The sequence below is a fragment of the Hyperolius riggenbachi genome, chromosome 1, assembly GCF_040937935.1.
Source record: "Hyperolius riggenbachi isolate aHypRig1 chromosome 1, aHypRig1.pri, whole genome shotgun sequence".
Classification (NCBI taxonomy): Eukaryota; Metazoa; Chordata; class Amphibia; order Anura; family Hyperoliidae; genus Hyperolius; species Hyperolius riggenbachi.
In genome coordinates, this window is record NC_090646.1 from 248,332,179 (window position 1) to 248,353,329 (window position 21,151).

Genomic DNA, 21,151 nt, shown 5'->3' on the forward strand with positions numbered 1-21,151 from the left:
TCGGCAATGAACCGATATATGACATAAGCAGGAACGCTGACTAGGACTGGAGTAATACAGGGAACAGGACTCAGAAGGATTCGCTATCTCTTCGCAGAGATGAACGCAATCCACAAACGGTAACAGAACAGGATTCAGAAGGATTCGTTATCTCTTCGCAGAGATGAACGCAATCCACAAACAGTAACAGAACAGGATTCAGAAGGATTCGTTATCTCTTCGCAGAGATGAACGCAATCCACAAACGGTAACAGAACAGGATTCAGAAGGATTCGTTATCTCCTCGCAGAGGTGAACGCAATCCACGAACAGGACCAGGAGCAGGATACTAGCTCAGCACGGGTGCTCACGATACGCGCAAACTACCAAAACGTGCTGGAAGGCTGACTAACTGCACACAGGATATAAACAGTTCGTGTACGTATACATCAGCGACACTGATGTATCAACGTAACACGAATACAAGGAAAATAATAAACGTGCTGGTATGCATATATATGGGCAATGAACCAATATATGATGCAAAACCAGCAAAGTATCTTTTAGAACAAGAACCACGATCGGGGGGTGAAGTGACAGCAAGACAGGCTTAAACTGAAGCTATGAAAACCCGAGGAGTCCTGCAGGAAGCAGATCTTTATACTGAGGTCATCCAATGGGAGCAGACATGCAGATTCCCACACAGGTGAATGATAATCAGTCACAAGCTGACAGCAGGGAAAGGCAGACAAAGCTATGCAGCTTGCATGAAAATAGATCAGAACTACCTGAGCTGCAGCACTACTACTTCCAGCAATGCCTGCTGCAGCAGCGATCATTACATTGTCTAAGAGGATATTGGGAGCAACAACACCGTGAAGTCCAAAGAACACACAAGACAGGTCAGGGATCAAGTTATTGAGAAATTTAAAGCAGGCTTAGGCTACAAAAAGATTTCCAAAGCCTTGAACATCCCACGGAGCACTGTTCAAGCGATCATTCAGAAATGGAAGGAGTATGGAACAACTGTAAACCTACCAAGACAAGGCCATCCACCTAAACTCACCGGCCGAACAAGGAGAGCGCTGATCAGAAATGCAGTCAAGAGGCCCATGGTGACTCTGGATGAGCTGCAGAGATCTACAGCTCAGGTGGGAGACTCTGTCCATAGGACAACTATTAGTCATGCACTGTACAAAGTTGGCCTTTATGGAAGAGTGGCAAGAAGAAAGGCATTGTTAACAGAAAGCATAAGAAGTCCTGTTTGCAGTTTGCCACAAGCCATGTGGGGGACACAGCAACCATGTGGAAGAAGGTGCTCTGGTCAGATGAGACCAAAATGGAACTTTTTGGCCAAAATGCAAAACGCTATGTGTTGTGGAAAACTAACACTGCACATCACTCTGAACACACCATCCCCATCCACCATCTATGTGTTAGAATGGCCCAGTCAAAGTCCAGATTTAAATCCAATCGAGAATCTGTGGCAAGATCTGAAAACTGCTGTTCACAAATGCTGTCCATCTAATCTGACTGAGCTGGAGCTGTTTTGCAAAGAAGAATGGGCAAGGATTTCAGTCTCTAGATGTGCAAAGCTGGTAGAGACATACCCTAAAAGACTGGCAGCTGTAATTGCAGCAATAGGTGGTTCTACAAAGTATTGACTTAGGGGGCTGAATAATTACGCACACCCCACTTTGCAGATATTTATTTGTAAAAAATGTTTGGAATGATGTATGATTTTCGATCCACTTCTCACATGTACACCACTTTGTATTGGTCTTTCACGTGGTATTCCTATATATATATAGTTTGTGGCAGTAATGTGACGAAATGTGGAAAACTTCAAGGGGGCCGAATACTTTTGCAACCCACTGTATATGGTGCTGCCCATAATTATTCATTCCCCTGGAAAATTTTGACATAAAGTTACTTTTATTCAACCAGCAAGTAATTTTTTTGATGGGAAATGACAAAGGTGTCTCCCAAAAGACAATACGACAATGTACAAGAGGCATTATTGTGGAAAAAAAAAACATTTCTCAGCTTTTCATACCTTTCTCAGTAATCAATGGAAAAGCCTTTATTGGCTATTACAGCAATCAAACGCTTCCTATAATTGCAGACCAGCTTTTTGCATGTCTCCACAGGTATCAGGTTGGAGGGTCTTCTTGCCATCACCCTGATCTTTAGCTTCCTCCACAATTTCTCAATTGGATTCAAGTCAGGATTCTGACTGGACAACTCCAAAACATTGATGCTGTTGTCTGCTAACCATTTCTTCCACCACTTTTGCTGTGTGTTTTGGGCCATTGTCATGCTGAAAATAAATGTCCACTGGAGCCCAAGGTCAAGTTTCTCTGCAGACTGCCTGTTGTTGTCATTGAAAATCCTCATGTATTGCTCTTTTTTCATGGTGTCGTTTACTGTGATTAGGTTCCCTGGTCCATTGGCTGAAAAACACCCTCAAAACATTAGGTTCCCACCACCATGTTTGACAGTGGGGAGAGTGTTCTTTGGGTTGAAGGCTTCTCCTTTTTTACGCCAAATGAAAAAACATCATTGTAACCAAACAATTCAATTTTTGTTTCATCTGACCATAACACAGAAGATCAGAAGTCTTCTTCTTTGTTCAGATGAGCATTTGGAAAAGGCCAAGGGAGGTTTTGTGTGCCTTATCTGGAGAAGTGGCGTCCTCCTTGGTCGGCATCCATGGAACCCAGGAGTGTGCAGTGTCCGTTGGATTGTCTGCCTTGAGACATTGCCACCAGCAAAGCCCAGATTCACCAGAATGGCCTTGGTGGTGATCCTTGGGTTCTTTTTCACCTCTCTCACTATCCTCCTGGCCAACACAGGTGTCATTTTTGACTTCCGACTACACCCTCTGAGATTTCCCACAGCGCCGAACATCTTGTATTTTTTAATAATACTTTGCACTGTAGTCAATGGAACTTCAAATAATTTAGAAGTGGCCTTGTAGCCCTTTCCTGACTTGTGAGCAGCCACAATGTGCAGCCACAGGTCCTGACTGAGCTCCTTTGTCTTAGCCATGACTGTCCACAAACTAACTGCAGAGAGCTGCTGTTTTTCACCTGCTGAGTTGGTTAAAACAGTTGTTCCCAATTAATCTAGGTAATTAGGATGCTTTAGAACAGCTTGGACTATTCTGAATGGTACAGAACATTGGATTATCCCACAGACTGTGACAGTTTGTGAAATTTTGCACTGGACACTTTTTGCTCAAATGTAAATAAAAGCTGAGAGGTGTTTTTTTCCACAATACTGACCCTATGTCATTTCCCATCAAAAAATTACTTGCTGATTGAATAAATGTAACTTTAAGCCAAAATTTGAGAGGGGAATGAATAATTATGGGCAGATATATATACCGTATATACTCGCATACAAGCCGAATTTTTGACCCCCTAAAAGGGGGCCAAAAGTTGGGGGGTCGGCTTGTATGCGAGTCTTGGGTGGTCTTGGGTGGTGGGTGGTGGTGGTCCACGGCGCCCCCCCCCCCCCCGTGCCCGCTCGGTCCCTCCCTCCGCGGCCGCCGCTGCTATTACCTGTTCAGCCGGCGGCCGCTTTCTCCTCCTCCCCCGGGTGCCCCTCTCGCTCTGCTCTCCGTGTATCACAGCAGCGCGCCCAGCGCTGCTGCTGTGATGAGGCAGGACGGAGCGGTTCCCCTGGTAACGGCGAAACACATTGCCGTTACCAGGGGAACCGCTCTCTCCTGCCTCGTCACAGCAGCAGCGCCGGGCGCGCTGCTGTGATACACGGAGAGCAGAGCAAGAGGGGCACCTGGAGTAGAGGAGGCAGCCGCCGGCTGAACAGGTAATAGCAGCGGCGGCTGCAGAGGGAGCTGTTGGGGACTTAGGAGGATCACTATACTGGGCACTATACTGGCTATACTGGGCACTTTACTGGCTAAACTGGGCACTATACTTGCTATACTGGGCACTATACTAGCTATACTGGGCACTATACTGGCTATACTGGGCACTATACTGGGCACTATACTGGGCACTTTACTGGCTATACTGGGCACTTTACTAGCTATACAGGGCACTATACTGGCTATACTGGGCACTATACTGGGCACTATACTGGCTATACTGGGCACTCTACTGGCTATACTGGGCACTATACTGGCTATACTGGGCACTATACTAGCTATACTGGGCACTATACTAGCTATACTGGGCACTATACTGGGCACTATACTGGCTATACTGGACACTTTACTGGCTATACTGGGCACTTTACTAGCTATACTGGGCACTTTACTGGCTATACTGGGCACTTTACTAGCTATACTGGGCACTATACTAGCTATACTGTGCACTTTACTAGCTCTACTGGGGCGCTACCTACCAATACTGGGTCACTATACTAGCTATACTGGGCACTTTACTGGCTATACTGGTCTCTCTCCTGCCTCGTCACAGCAGCAGCGCCGGGCGCGCTGCTGTGATACACGGAGAGCAGAGCAAGAGGGGCACCTGGAGTAGAGGAAGCGGCCGCCGGCTGAACAGGTAATAGCAGCGGCAGCCGCAGAGGGAGCTGTTGGGGACTTAGGAGGATCACTATACTGGGCACTATACTGGCTATACTGGGCACTTTACTGGCTAAACTGGGCACTATACTTGCTATACTGGGCACTATACTTGCTATACTGGGCACTATACTAGCTATACTGGGCACTATACTGGCTATACTGGGCACTATACTGGGCACTATACTGGCTATACTGGGCACTTTACTGGCTATACTGGGCACTTTACTAGCTATACTGGGCACTATACTGGCTATACTGGGCACTATACTGGGCACTATACTGGCTATACTGGACACTTTACTGGCTATACTGGGCACTTTACTAGCTATACTGGGCACTTTACTGGCTATACTGGGCACTTTACTAGCTATACTGGGCACTATACTAGCTATACTGTGCACTTTACTAGCTCTACTGGGGCACTACCTACCAATACTGGGTCACTATACTAGCTATACTGGGCACTTTACTGGCTATACTAGGCACTTTACTGGCTATACTGGGCACTATACTAACTATACTGGGCACTTTACTAGCTATACTGGGGCACTACCTACCCATACTGGGCACTATACTAGCTATACTGAGGCACTACCTACCCATACTGGGCACTATACTAGCTATACTGGGACACACTGGGGGGATCACGTGGCCTGCACCAATCCAGCATTTCCTACCCCCGGCTTATATGGGGGTCAATCATTTTTCCCTGTTTTTTTAAGTAAAAGTTGGGGGTCGGCTTGTATGCGGGTCGGCTTATATGCGAGTATATACGGTATATATATTTAATCATTGGTGCTAATTTAAAACCTGTTTAAGTAACTATTTAATGAAAATATTTAATGAGCAAAGAAAGATAAGGGAGGTAATACTACAATAGGAATAAAAACACACTGATGCATGCATTTAATAATGATGATGATGATTATGATGATGATGATGATGTTGTCAGAATTGTCATTTTAAACTTGAAAGTAAACAGGCAATTAATAGCCAAATGATTAGTGAAATAGTTTTGTTTTTAATTAACATCCTGATCATGGCTTCTGGCTAAATTTCTGACACATTCATCTGTCTGTGCAATTTTTCCAGAGATATGTGTGCAATTTGTTGAATGAGAGTTAATTAAATATTACCCTATGCCAGGCTCATATTTGTTTGCTTCTTAACTTCCAGCTAACACTGGGAGTTAATCTGTTTAACTTGCAATATTGCCAGTGACAGAAAGAAGAAGGAATTATCCCAATAAGATCTCTAAAGTTGTTCATTTGTCTTTTCAAGTTTAATTCTAGTGTCCTAAAACCTAATCTTATTATTTTCTTCTCCAAATTACAGGAAAAAAATATAAAACAAGCCCTGATTTACTAAGCTAAACGTTTGCACTTCTTAATCCTTCAGCTTAGTGTTTTTGCAATGGCCTTAAAGCGGATCCGAGATGAAAAACTAACTATAACAAGTAACTTGTCCATATATGTTACCTAAAGTTTAGATAGTTTACACAGCAAATCTAGCTGCAAACAGCTTTAACAGAATATGATTGATTATTCCTGTGATACAATGACAGTGGCCATGTTGTTTGTAAACATTACACAGAAGCAGGCTTATCTGCATCTTGAGCAAAAAAACCTAATCTCCCCTCTGCCTCTGAAATATCTGGCTAGTAATACCTCCCCCTCCTCCTGCCCAGACTGAGCTCCCATGAGCCCTTGCTACTGTCTGAAAGTGCCTTGGCTCTCTGAAAACCTGTGGGCGTGGCTAGCGTAGTTTATAGGAAATTAAAGTATCAAAACAAAAACAAAAAAGTATTTGGCTTGAGGAATGCCCTATAAGCAATAGGAAAGGAACACAATTCTGCAATGAGTAAAAGTTCATCTCGGATCCACTTTAACACTAGGGGCTTGATTTACAAAACGGTGCTAACTTTAGCACTGGCCCTTAGCACGTCTAAACTCAGTTGAAATGTGAGAAGTAGTGATCGTGCGCAAAGTATCGCGTGCAAAGTTTTGCGCGCGCACTGCACAGAGCGCAGGGCGCTCCGCGCGAAGTTCCCATTAAAGCCTATGGGACTTAGCGCACGCATAGAACTTTGCGCGCATAAAACTTTGCGCGCGATCTGATTGAGAAATCTGGTGCTAACCTACTTAGCACCCTGGTTAGCGCGCCTTAAGACTTTAGACGTGCTAAGTAGGTTATCACCTCTTAGTAAATCAAGCCCCAGGAGAGCAGTAGCAGAAGCTAAAAAAAGTAAGCTATCACAGTTTTGGAACTGTGTCTGGCTCTCTTTGAACTGAATAGGATAACAAAGCATGCTGTATATTAACAGTCGTCACACAAGTCAGATGTGGTTCACCTGCATATTTATCAAATTCATGTATGGTGGTAGTCTAGTAATGTGATAAATGGCCATGCCTCATCTGAAAGCATTATGCACAGGTGTGCCCATGAACATGAACAGTGTGTAGAAAGTGGGAAAGTAGGGCCCCCGATGGGGCCCCTGATGAGTCAGCATTGCAGATGAAACCGGTAGGGCGGAGCTAAGGTAGACAAGCTGGACTTTCAAACAGGAGGAGGGACACTGCTAGCCATGGCTGGGATTGACCTACACAGACGGTGACTATGCGGTGGGTTTGTTTTTTTTTTGTTTTTTTTATGTTTTTGTTTTTAAATGGATCATGCTGCTGATGGTGAATTAATTGTGCTGATTTTACATATGGGCATTGTTTTGTTTTGAGGTATACCGGAATGCTGATTATATAAACAGAGCTGTGTGGCTATATTGAGAGGTCTGATACAGGATGCTGTAACAAGGCATAATACGGTAAGTTGGATGCATGAAGGCAAGGAAAATACTTAACTTATCTGAACAAAGAAATATCTAGTGAGCAGGGGAGAAAAGGGAGGGGGGGATGATCGTGGTGGTGGCCCCTCACATCCCAGACTGTTGCTTCTTGGCAAATCACATCTGTGGTGAATAATCAGCTAGCTATTCAAGCTGCACTATGCTCTTTTTATGTTTGATCTCTAAATGTGTGCAGCGATTCAAGAGGACCTGTGGCATATGCTTGCTTCAGGCTATACTTGAATATTGACTGCTTTGTGAATTGGATTGTTTTAATCAGTGTTGCTGAATAGAAATTGGCTAAACAAATCGCTCCATGTCAAAGGATCGGGCAAATGCGAACGTCACATTAAGTTCACCGTAAATTCGAATGGCAAAACAGCCAATGTTCGCCGGCAGCTGTTCGCTGATGAAGATGTTCCTCCATCTGAAGTCTGACCTGATTAACTACATGCTTATTTCAGGTGTGTGATTCAGACACTACTGCAGTCAAACAGATCAACAATATTGCCATTCAACTGGTATTGTTTAAAGAGGAGCTGTCAGCCATACTATCTCGGAAAAAATCCACATATATCAGTAGATAAATACTTGCTCTGCTTACATAACATATGTATTGCACTGTCCATGTTTTGATTTTAGTGGTTTTTCTACTTTAAAAAAAAAAAAAAAAAAAAGAGAGAGAAAATCCTTCTTAGCATTTCTCATTTTAACTGTGGCTATTTTGAAGCCAATTCTGATGTCATTTCCTCCCTTACGCTCCTCTGCCTGATTGTGAATGCATAGCCAGCCCTTCACTATAGAAAGTGCATTTATTGTGCATCAAATTTTGTGTGTACCAAAAAAGAGTCAGGTAGACTGGGGAATGATCATTTATCAACAAGAAAAGTAATAGTGATGCTAACTTTTGGATTGCCTGGTTAGCATCCTTTTTACTTGTTTACCAGATAAAAATAAATAATTGATCTTTTATTTTATGCCCGACAGTTACACTTTAAAAGGAAACAAATATGTCCACCACCACATGCCTTATACAAGTGTGTGTGTGTGTGTGTGTGTGTGTGTGTGTGTGTGTGTGTGCGTGCGTGCGTGCGTGCGTGCGTGCGTGTGTGTGTGTGTGTGTGTGTGTGTGCGTGTGTGCTTGCATGCAACTCTGGCTACCATACTGCCTTGCTGCTGTATATTTATGAAACAAATGTTAGTGTGTGGGGGGTTGCTTTTATATAATATAATATTGTGAGAATGTGCACCTGCACCTGAAAACAACGCCAGGGGAAATTATTAAAACACATCTCTTCCTGCTGTGGATCTACTCATCATTGCACTGCATCACTACTGATGGTCAGGATTCAATAAGTTATTTTCTAGGTCCTGGGCCATACAGTATATTGCTTTTGCTTTGTAAATTTGTGTATGATGTTTTGGGGGCTCACACCTTTAAATAGCCTTAGTAGATCCTCATCCAAGATTTCAAGTAGTGGTAAAAAAAATACAAATAGGTTCCATTCTAATTATAATATCAAATCCTTTTTAGAAGCTACTACTGATGAGCAAATTTGCCTATTTTCATTATGCCGTAATTGTTCTGAAAATGTCACATTTTGTGGACAATGAGAATGTTTACAAAGGCATATAGGCACGAGAAACCACAATTTCACCAAAAGCATGTAATTCAATAGGCATGAGAAAACACTTTTAAAAAAAACAGACGACACAGACAACACAGACGACATTTATAGACCAATGGACCAATCCATTTTTGTAAAATACATTTGGTTATTCAGTAGCATTTATTACAATTTAAGAAGCATGTACAGTACACACCTTACAAAATAGATATTTAATTTGAGGTGATTAATGGTTAAATTATTCCCTGGTTCTGTAATTATTAATTATGTAAGCAATTTGATATAATTCCAATCATATAATAATTATGAATTTTCTGTAACTCAAGTGTTCCCAACTGAAGTTCTCAAAGGACACAATTTAATCAGTCGAAAATAAATATAATCATTCCTTCAGCTAATTAATGCCTTTTGCTTTATGATAATTCAATGTAAGAAGCCACCATATAATTATTTCCAAGAATGCAGTTTTCTGTTTGGAGCAGTTTGTCAACTAAACCCTTCTGGTTATAACTTTAGTCCCTTGTGACTACCGGTTCCTCTAATTACACTCATTTTTACTACCTAGTGTAATGAAAAATGTGTTTGCTCTTTCATTTTAGGAGGATTCCAGCTCATGTTTTCTCAGATGAATAAAGCATCTCCTGAAAACAACACTGTCCCATAAATTATATTAATAGAAAACATTGTGTCAATTTCAAATATGCTTTCTTTTCAGCTGAGTAATGTAAGGCTGGGAATTAAGTTTTGCTTAGCTTATAATGAGGTGGCTATTATAAAATAATAAGTAAAAATAAAAGAGTTAAAAAAATGTTTACAGTTTGGAGATACATGCTTATCTATATCTGATGGATAAGCAACTTACAGATTATCTATATAACCTCTCCACAAACACTATGACCACCAACACCACTTTCATGGACAGAGGCCATAATGGTGTGTCCTTGGTGTTAGTGTTATCGTGCACCACTGCAGTATCACAACAGTATGCAGTATAAACTTGAGTAATAAACATCCCATTGATCTGAATAGCTACTATCACACGCAAGTAATGCAATCTTGGGGATGTTCTTATCATCTCTTTATAATTACCACAGTCACCATTTTTTGTGCTAAAAATGTACTGACGGTGTGACTTTTTAACTTTTGTTACAATGAGACCTCAAAATATACCAGCATCTCCATCAGGATGAGTTATGTAGAAATGCAGAAAGTACATGCTAAAAGCGAGACACTTTGCATGATAATGTTAGGTGACACTAATATTTTGCAGTACACTGCGGTCAGTCACTCATTCACTTTATTTTAGCACAGTGACAGAACAGACTGACAGACTGTAATAGTGCTGCAGCCACACACTATACTATACTACACTCGGGTGGTGTACTATAAGCTAGCTACACACCACAAACAGCAACAAAAAATTAACAGCAAGATCAGTCCTCAAAAGGACTATAAATAGGGTCCATAGATGGTGAACTGCAAACAAGGGAACACCTATGTAACAGCTACACAGCACTGGATCACACAGAACCGCTATCTGTTTGTCAATCAGCCGCACAGCTCTCCCTACACATATTCCAGGCAGACTGTAAAATGGCTGTCAGGTGCATTTTTTCATGGGGGTGTGTGGCTTGTGTGGTTAAAATGTTTAATTGGCTGTCCTGTCCCACCTGACTTAAAGGAAAGGTTCAGGGAGGGTGGGTAAAAAAATCAAAATCAATTTCCACTTACCTGGGGCTTCCTCCAGCCCGTGGCAGGCAGGAGCTCCGCAGGCTCCCGGTGGTCTCCGGTGGCGCGCCCGACCTGGCCAGGCCGGCTGCCAGGTCGGGCTCTTCTGCGCTCCAAGGCCCGGAACTTCTGCGTCCCACGCCGGCGCTCTGACGTCATCGGACGTCCTCCGGGCTCTACTGCGCAGGCACAAAACTACTGCGCATGCGCAGTAGAGCCCGGAGGACGTCCGGTGACGTCAGAGCGCCGGCGTGGGACGCAGAAGTTCCGGGCCTTGGAGCGCAAAAGAGCCCGACCTGGCAGCCGGCCTGGCCAGGTCGGGTGCGCCACCGGAGACCACCGGGAGCCTGCGGAGCGGCGGCGAGGGCACCTCCTGCCTGCCACGGGCTGGAGGAAGCCCCAGGTAAGTGGAAATTGATTTCGATTTTTTACCCACCCTCCCTGAACCTTCCCTTTAAGGGTCAAGGGTCAAAAAATGTCTCCATGTTAACTGCTTGAGGACCACAGGCTTACACCCCCCTAGTGAGCAGGCCATTTTTTTACAATTCAGCACAATGCAGCTTCAATGGTTTATTACATGGCCATACAACTTACCATGCAAATTAATCTTGCCTCCTTTTCTTGCCACCTTTTTTTTATTTTCGTCCCTCCCTCCGAGATCCAGCAGTAAGATCGGCTCTCATAGGCATCAGCCTATTAGAGGGATCAGATTTTGAGCCTCTCCTGGGGACAGCTCAGTGACAGAGCTGTCCTCCATTCAGCGATGCACTACATTGCAGCGCTGTACAAGTAATTTTGTCTGTTTTTTTTTTTTTATATACAACCTGCCAGCTCTGATCGTGGCTGGCAGGCTATTTACGGAGCGGAGCTCCATAACTCAGCATCCGCATGCGCGATCCCCGCTAATCTCTGTCCCAGGCGTTGACGCTGATCGGCGTTAGGCGGTCCTAAGGGAAGCCACTCTGTGGCCGCCTATAGGCATTAGGCGTTCGCAGAGTGGTTAAAGTATTGGGCAAATGTGAACATCGCATAAAGCTCACTGTATATGCGAATGGCAAACAGCCAATATTCGCCAGGAGCTGTTTGCTGATAAACATGTTCATCCATCTGAAGTCTAACCTGATTAACTACATGCTTATTTCAGGTGTGTGATTCAGACACTACTGCACCCAAAGAAATCAGCAATACTGCCAAGCAACTGGTATTGTTTAAAAGGAAACAAATATGTCCACCACCACATGCCTCTCACTTCAAGTTTTCTTCAAAGCTGATCTGCAACTGAAGATGATACTTTGAGGGATAGCTCCCAGTGCTCAGTTAGGTTGCAGAATAATTCTGCATGTTAACGCTCTGCCCATACAATTCTATGGGCCTGTTCACAGTACTACGATTGCATAGTGGAACTCAACATGCAGCAGTGGAAGACTGTCATTTTTGGATGGCTTTTGCCAGGTCTGTAAAGGTGAGAAGTGGTGTAATGTGAACCTGCCCACTCTGATATTTTACTTTACATCTCCAAAGCTTCCAAGTGCCGCTTTTTTTTGCCATGACGGTCCTTATTTTGAAGCAAAATCTCCCATCCTTTCTTTCCGTTAATCACTGTTGTAAGCATACTGCAGCTTGTTTTGGGTTATAGCTAAGGTAAGACTGCTGTGCTGTTCGACTATCTGCCAAGCAGTGTGTTCTGTTCTATTAAAAAAAAAGCCAACCATTTGAAAAATTACATCATAACTGCAAAAAAGTCTGTTCTTTTCAGGAGTGGTTGGGCAAAAGTTGCGTTTGTGTTTTCTACATGTTTTTATTTCATTTTTTATTGAATTAACACTGTAATTACATTTCATTGCCATGGGATGTGCTCTAATATGTTTTTGTTCATTGTACTGTTTTGTATTTTTTTTTTTGCATTTTTTCCATTATTATCATTTTTTTAAACAGAAAAGACTCCTTTGGTATTGCCTGGACATCCTACATTTCATTATAAACCTGTATAATGTTTGTGTCGGTGACCATTCAAATCAGTGATGTATGCAGCTATTTGCATTTTACATGGAACAATCTCAGACAAAATGTGTTCAAGCCAATATCCTAGAAAGATCATTTTGCTTATTTTCCACATTTTGAATAGCTAATCTCATACAGGCAAGTGGCATGCTGTGGCATGCTGTGGATTTGTCAGCAAACAAGACTGTTTAAATGAATACAAAATTGCACATATAACAGATAAACAATATTGTCTTCTTAAAACAAGATCTGTTTTCCATCCAGAGATGTTCAGCGCCTTCACTGAACTTCCATTCATCTGGATTAAAGAGTAGCTCTGCAATGCTCAAATTAGATGTGCCATTACCAAAATAATTGACAATGCTGACAGTATGTAATACTCACTGGATAGAGCTTTCAATGCGTGAAACTGTCAAAAAGGCCGCTAGGTTTGCTGTGTAAGAAGAAATGACAATTAAGGCAAACAGCCACCAGGCTCCCATCATCATTCGGGTTGCTAAAGTAGTGTAGGGGACCTCTCCACCTGTTAGAGAGAAATACAGCAAGTTTTAAGGGAAATAAGTATTTGGTAAAATAACAGCATTCCTCTTTTAGTATCCAATTTGTATTTAAATGTAAGGTATAGGGTATTTTCTTTAAAAGCAAACATGAAGTGAAAATTAACTTATGAGATACTAGCTCCTAGGCAATTTACTTTTTCTCCTTAGTTTTCTCCAAGTTGATATCTTTGCATCTTGTCAATAAAATGCCTTATAATCCCCCAGCAAGCAAGCAAGGAAATGCTTAAATTCATTTTGGTAGTACTTTTTCTACTACTTTTAGTGCTTTTTAATTGCAAAATGCTGAAAATGTATTTTAAAGAGAAGATGAAAAGTTATCCCCTAGGAGAAAACTTAGGAGAAAAAGTGAATCCCACATGGGCCAATGAATTGTATGTGCAGTACAGCTAAGAAATAGAATATTAGTATCAAAGTAAAAAAAGTCTAATTTAGTTTTCCAGTACAGGAAGAGTTAATAAACTTTAGTTGTTATCAATGCAAAAGAACTTCTCTGAGCTCTTCAACCCAACTTGGGTCAAAGACAGTTCTGTTTTTTGCTTCAATGTCACTTTAATGGTATTGTATAGCAAGCTTACGAATCAAGGTGGAAAGGAAACCAAATAAGAGAATTATCAACAAAAATACATTGGCCAAACGTGCTCCAATACCACCTAATATACTTAATTCTAAAAGATCCATCCTTACCAGCTAACTCCACTTGTCCTCTCTCTGACAGCATTCTGTCACATGATTGCCATCCTGAGGCTTTTCTATATCAACTAGTGTTGGGCGAACAGTGTTCGCCACTGTTCGGGTTCTGCAGAACATCACCCTGTTCGGGTGATGTTCGAGTTCGGCCGAACACCTGACGGTGCTCGGCCAAACCGTTCGGCCATATGGCCGAACTAAGAGCGCATGGCCGAACGTTCCCCGAACGTTCGGCTAGCGCTGTGATTGGCCGAACGGGTCACGTGGTTCGGACCCGAACGCGCTCTGATTGGCCGAACTGTCACGTGGTTCGGGTAAATAAATACCCGAACCACGTCATATCTCCGCCATTTGTCTGTGGGTTTAGCTTTGGGTAGGCAGGCAGGGTAGTTCGCGCTCCAGCCACGCTAGCCAGGGTCCCCCCCAGTCATTGTGTGTCGCTGCTGGGAATAGTAGTACACCGCTCGCTCAGCATTCTGTTTACTGCCACTCTGTGTACCTCGCTCAGCCACACTATATAGCATTCTGTTTACTGCCACTCTGTGTCTGCTGGGAATAGTAGTACACCGCTTGCACAGCCACACTATATAGCATTCTGTTTACTGCCACTCTGTGTACCTCGCTCAGCCACACTATATAGCATTCTGTTTACTGCCACTCTGTGTCTGCTGGGAATAGTGGTACACCGCTCGCTCAGCCACACTATATAGCATTCTGTTCACTGTTCTGTGTCTGCTTGGAATAGTGGTACACCGCTCGTTCAGCCACACTATATAGCATTCTGTGTACTGTTCTGTGTCTGCTGGGAACAGTAGTACACCGCTCGTTCAGCCACACTATATAGCATTCTGTGTACTGTTCTGTGTCTGCTGGGAACAGTAGTACACCGCTCGCTCAGCCACACTATATAGCATTCTGTTCACTGTTCTGTGTCTGCTGGGAATAGTGGTACACCGCTCGCTCAGCCACACTATATAGCATTCTGTTCACTGTTCTGTGTCTGCTGGGAATAGTGGTACACCGCTCGCTCAGCCACACTATATAGCATTCTGTTTACTGTTCTGTGTCTGCTGGGAATAGTGGTACACCGCTCGCTCATCCACACTATATAGCATTCTGTTCACTGTTCTGTGTCTGCTGGGAATAGTGGTACACCGCTCGCTCAGCCACACTATATAGCATTCTGTTCACTGTTCTGTGTCTGCTGGGAATAGTGGTACACCGCTCGCTCAGCCACACTATATAGCATTCTGTTTACTGCCACTCTGTGTACCTCGCTCAGCCACACTATATAGCATTCTGTTTACTGCCACTCTGTGTCTGCTGGGAATAGTGGTACACCGCTCGCTCAGCCACACTATATAGCATTCTGTTCACTGTTCTGTGTCTGCTTGGAATAGTGGTACACCGCTCGCTCAGCCACACTATATAGCATTCTGTTTACTGTTCTGTGTCTGCTGGGAATAGTGGTACACCGCTCGCTCAGCCACACTATATAGCATTCTGTTCACTGTTCTGTGTCTGCTGGGAATAGTGGTACACCGCTCGCTCAGCCACACTATATAGCATTCTGTTTACTGTTCTGTGTCTGCTGGGAACAGTAGTACACCGCTCGCTCAGCCAGAGTATATAGCATTGTGTTTACTGCCACTCTGTGTACACCGCTCAGCCAGACTATATACCATTGTTTACTGACACTCTGTGTACACCACTCAGCCACACTATATACCATTGTTTACTGACACTCTGTGTACACCGCTCAGCCAGACTATATACCATTGTTTACTGCCACTCTGATTCTGCTGGGAACAGTAGTACACCGCTCGCTCAGCCAGACTATATACCATTGTTTACTGACACTCTGTGTACACCGCTCAGCCAGACTATATACCATTGTTTACTGACACTCTGTGTACACCACTCAGCCACACTATATACCATTGTTTACTGACACTCTGTGTACACCGCTCAGCCAGACTATATACCATTGTTTACTGCCACTCTGATTCTGCTGGGAACAGTAGTACACCGCTCGCTCAGCCAGACTATATACCATTGTTTACTGACACTATATAGCAGACTATATAGCATTGTGTGTACACCGCTCAGCCAGACTATATACCATTGTTTACTGACACTCTGTGTACACCGCTCAGCCAGACTATATACCATTGTTTACTGCCACTCTGATTCTGCTGGGAACAGTAGTACACCGCTCGCTCAGCCAGACTATATACCATTGTTTACTGACACTCTGTGTACACCGCTCAGCCAGACTATATACCATTGTTTACTGACACTATATAGCAGACTATATAGCATTGTGTGTACACCGCTCAGCCAGACTATATACCATTGTTTACTGACACTCTGTGTACACCGCTCAGCCAGACTATATACCATTGTTTACTGCCACTCTGATTCTGCTGGGAACAGTAGTACACCGCTCGCTCAGCCAGACTATATACCATTGTTTACTGACACTCTATGTACACCGCTCAGCCAGACTATATACCATTGTTTACTGCCACTCTGATTCTGCTGGGAACAGTAGTACACCGCTCGCTCAGCCAGACTATATACCATTGTTTACTGACACTCTATGTACACCGCTCAGCCAGACTATATACCATTGTTTACTGCCACTCTGATTCTGCTGGGAACAGTAGTACACCGCTCGCTCAGCCAGACTATATAGCATTGTGTTTACTGCCACTCTGTGTACACCGCTCAGCCACACTATATAGCATTGCGTACTCTGCCAGTCAGTGTGTATATTGCTGGGATCAGTAATACTCCACTCACCGTCAACCACTATATGAGCTCAACATGAGTTCCCCAGAGACCTCCGCTGTGAGCAGCACTCCCAACAACAGCAACAGCCAACGCCCCACGCAAGCTATAACATCCACCCCAGCAGCCAGTGGTCAGCAGCAGCCCTCCCCGGAGGAGAACGTTGTGTCCATCAGTCCGTCGCCAGAGCGATTAATGAGGGCTGCCATTGAGGAGATGATGGGGCCTGATGTGGAGGAGGAGGTCTGGCTCAGGCCAGCATCCCAAGTTAATGTTGAGGACGATGAGGGGTCTGTGTCTGGGGATGTTGGGGTGGCAGAGGTGGTGGGTGGGTCAGACTCAGGAGAAGAGTTGTATGATGAGGATGATGATCGGGACCATCTGTATGTGCCTCAGAGTCCGACCCCGGAAAACATGTTGTATCGTGTGTTTAGGTACTAAAATCTGCGTTCCCTCCCAGTAGTGTTGGGCGAACAGTGTTTGCCACTGTTCGGGTTCTGCAGAACATCACCCTGTTCGGGGTGACTATATAGCAGACTATATAGCATTGTGTTTAATGCCACTCTGTGTACACGGCTCAGCCACACTATATAGCATTGTGTTTACTTCCACTCTGTGTCTGCTGGGAACAGTAGTACACCGCTCACCCGCCACTGTATAGCATTGTGCTCTGTGTCACTGCTGACAATAGTGGTACACCGCTCACCCACCACTGTATAGCATTTCTGTACTGCCACTGTACTGCTGCCAGTCAGCGTGTACTTTAAGGATAAGTGAAATGAGGAAGAAATCCGGTGAAAGAGGGAGGGGCAAGGGAAGAGGTGTTTCCCCTGACGGTTCACGTACAGGCCACAGGGGAGCACCCAAGAAAACCCACTCAATACTGCCCATGTTGTCCAGGACAACAACCCTCACAGATCCAAAAGAACAGGACCAGATAATTACTTGGATGACCTCTCAAGCGTCCAGCAGTGGGTTAAGCAGCACCAGCACATCACGCACGAGGTCCGAGTCCTCAGCCAGTTAAAGTCTGGGCTTTCTTTGAAGACTGCACTGAGGATGTTACCATGGCGATTTGCAAGGTGTGCAAGACCCGCCTGAGCAGGGGGAAAAGTATTAACAACCTCTCCACCACCAGCATGAGCCGCCACATTCTATCCAAACATCCCACTCTGTGGGCAAACGCGGCAGGACAGGGTACCACCAGCAACACTGCCTCCCTTGGGTTCACCAGACTCACCACCAGACCCGCCTCAGCAGCAGCAGTAGCCCAGCCATTGCGTGGTTCACAACATTCACAAACATCAGACGATGCTGACACTGTCACTTTCCGGACTAGTGCTCTTGAGGTCTCCCAGTGTTCATCAAACACAACAACCAACAGCCCTTCGGTGTGCAGCGCTACGGTTGAGTTGTCTGTTTCTGAGATGTTTGAGCACAAGAGGAAATTGCCAGCAAATGACCCCCGGGCCGTGGCAGTAACAGCCAGCCAGCATAGCCAAGCTTCTGGCCTGCGAAATGCTGCCATATCGAGTGGTGGAGACAAACAGCTTCAAGGGCATGATGTCAGTGGCCATCCCACGTTACGTGGTTCCCAGCCGCTACCACTTTGCGCGCTCTGCAGTGCCTGAGTTGCATGAGCACGTGGTCAGCTAAATAACCCGAAGCTTGAAGAATGCCGTTGCCTGCAAGGTTCACCTCACCACTGACACCTGGACGAGTGCGTTCGGCCAGGGTCGATACATCTCCCTTACCGCGCACTGGGTGAACCTTGTGGAGCCTGGCAGCGATTCCTCACCTGCTACGGCGCGGGTGTTGCCCACGCCGCAAACAGCTGGATAACAACAGCAGCACCTACCTCTCTGACTCCTTCTCCTCCAACGCATCTCAAAGCTGTACCTCATCCGGAAATGCTAACCCAGCACCAGCAGCAGTAGGATCGTGGAAGCAGTGCAGCACAGCTGTTGGCATGCGTCAGCAAGCGTTGCTGAAGCTGATCTGCCTTGGGGATAAGCAGCACACAGGGGAGGAAATTTGGAGGGGAATAAAGGAACAGACGGATTTGTGGCTGGCACCGCTGGACCTGAAACCGGGCATGAAGCTAGACACCTGGCACGAACTGGCAATGTACGCAATAGAGGTGCTGGCTTGCCCGGCAGCCAGCGTTATGTCGGAACGCTGTTTCAGTGCTGCCGGAGGCATCATCACAGATCGGCGTATCCGCCTCTCCACAGAAAATGCAGACCGTCTGACTCAAATTAAAATGAATCAATCCTGGATTGGAAACGACTACGCAACACTCCTGGACCCCAACCAAGTAACATGACCGATGAACATCTGGGATGGTTTAGCGTTTCCGGTCCCTGTTTATTGAACCTCTCATCTGTATTACATTTATGACTGCATGGCGGCAAAAAGCATTGCTGCTATATCCGCACGCTTTTTGTCCTCATGCAAGGCCTGGGTTGTTGTGTCTCACAAAGCGTGGCCTTCTCCTCCTGCGCCTCCTCCTGTTCCATCACGTGTGCTGCTGCTGCTGCTGGGTTACCGTTGCCGCGTGGTCCCTGTTTATTGAACCTCTTATCTTTATTACATTTATGACTACATGGCGGTACAAAGCATGCTATCCGCACGCTTTTTGTCCTCATGCAAGGCCTGGGTTGTTGTGTCTCACAAAGCGTGGCCTTCTCCTCCTGCGCCTCCTCCTGTTCCATCACGTGTGCTGCTGCTGCTGCTGCTGCTGGGTTAGCGTTGCCGCGTGGTCCCTGTTTATTGAACCTCTTATCTTTATTACATTTATGACTACATGGCGGTACAAAGCATGCTATCCGCACGCTTTTTGTCCTCATGCAAGGCCTGGGTTGTTGTGTCTCACAAAGCGTGGCCTTCTCCTCCTGCGCCTCCTCCTGTTCCATCACGTGTGCTGCTGCTGCTGCTGCTGGGTTACCGTTGCCGCGTGGTCCCTGTTTATTGAACCTCTTATCTTTATTACATTTATGACTACATGGCGGTACAAAGCATGCTATCCGCACGCTTTTTGTCCTCATGCAAGGCCTGGGTTGTTGTGTCTCACAAAGCGTGGCCTTCTCCTCCTGCGCCTCCTCCTGTTCCATCACGTGTGCTGCTGCTGCTGCTGGGTTACCGTTGCCGCGTGGTCACTGTTTATTGAACCTCTTATCTTTATTACATTTATGACTACATGGCGGTACAAAGCATGCTATCCGCACGCTTTTTGTCCTCATGCAAGGCCTGGGTTGTTGTGTCTCACAAAGCGTGGCCTTCTCCTCCTGCGCCTCCTCCTGTTCCATCACGTGTGCTGCTGCTGCTGCTGCTGCTGGGTTAGCGTTGCCGCGTGGTCCCTGTTTATTGAACCTCTTATCTTTATTACATTTATGACTACATGGCGGTACAAAGCATGCTATCCGCACGCTTTTTGTCCTCATGCAAGGCCTGGGTTGTTGTGTCTCACAAAGCGTGGCCTTCTCCTCCTGCGCCTCCTCCTGTTCCATCACGTGTGCTGCTGCTGGGTTAGCGTTGCCGCGTGGTCCCTGTTTATTGAACCACTTATCTTTATTACATTTATGACTGCATGGTGGTACAAAGCATGCTATCCGCACGCTTCTTGTCCTCATGCAAGGCCTGGGTTGTTGTGTCTCAAAGCGTGGCCTTCTCCTCCTGCGCCACCCTCCTCCTGTTCCATCACGTGTGCTGCTGCTGGGTTAGCATTACCGGTCCCTTTTCCTGGAACCTCTTATATGTATTACATTTATGACTGCATGCCGACAAAAAGCATGTTACCTGTGCAAAGAAAACAGACATTTCCCGCATTTAAAAGACAGTTTTCCCTTTGAAACTTTAAAATCGATTTTCTCAAAAACTATAAGCTCTTTTTGCTAAATTTTTTTTTCCTCTTGTACCCACTCCCAAGGTGCACATACCCTGTAAATTTGGGGTATGTAGCATATAAGGAGGCTTTACAAAGCACAAAAGTTCGGGTCCCCATTGACTTCCATTATGTTCGGAGTTCGGGTCGAACACCCGAACATCGCGGCCATGTTCGGCCTGTTCGGCCCGAACCCGAACATCTAGATGTTCGCCCAACACTAATATCAACCTATACCAATTATTATGCACTTATATAATGCTGACATTTTCTGCATTGCTCTACAGGCTACTAATTCATCTACTGCATCATGTCACTAATGGTTTCTCAGTGGAATTCACAATATAATGCCTTTGTTTCAGTCTATGGTCATTTTCTATGGAAGCTAATTAACCAAGCAAGCAGTGTCTTTTGGGGATGTGAGAGGAATCCCATGCAAATACAACATAAAAAATGTCAATTCTGATACTGTTTTGGCTGGGATTTAAACCTGTG

General features: G+C 44.9%; 1 protein-coding gene across 2 annotated transcripts in view; it reads right to left on the reverse strand.

Moving 5' to 3' along the window:
- The window catches only part of GRID2 (glutamate ionotropic receptor delta type subunit 2), a 724,654-nt gene that overhangs the window by 191,018 nt on the left and 512,485 nt on the right, over positions 1–21,151 (reverse strand). For both annotated transcript variants that reach the window (XM_068270973.1, XM_068270982.1), the window contains exon 10: positions 13,118–13,256. In XM_068270973.1, the coding sequence (XP_068127074.1) occupies positions 13,118–13,256 (139 nt within the window). The remainder of the gene's footprint in view (positions 1–13,117; positions 13,257–21,151) is intronic.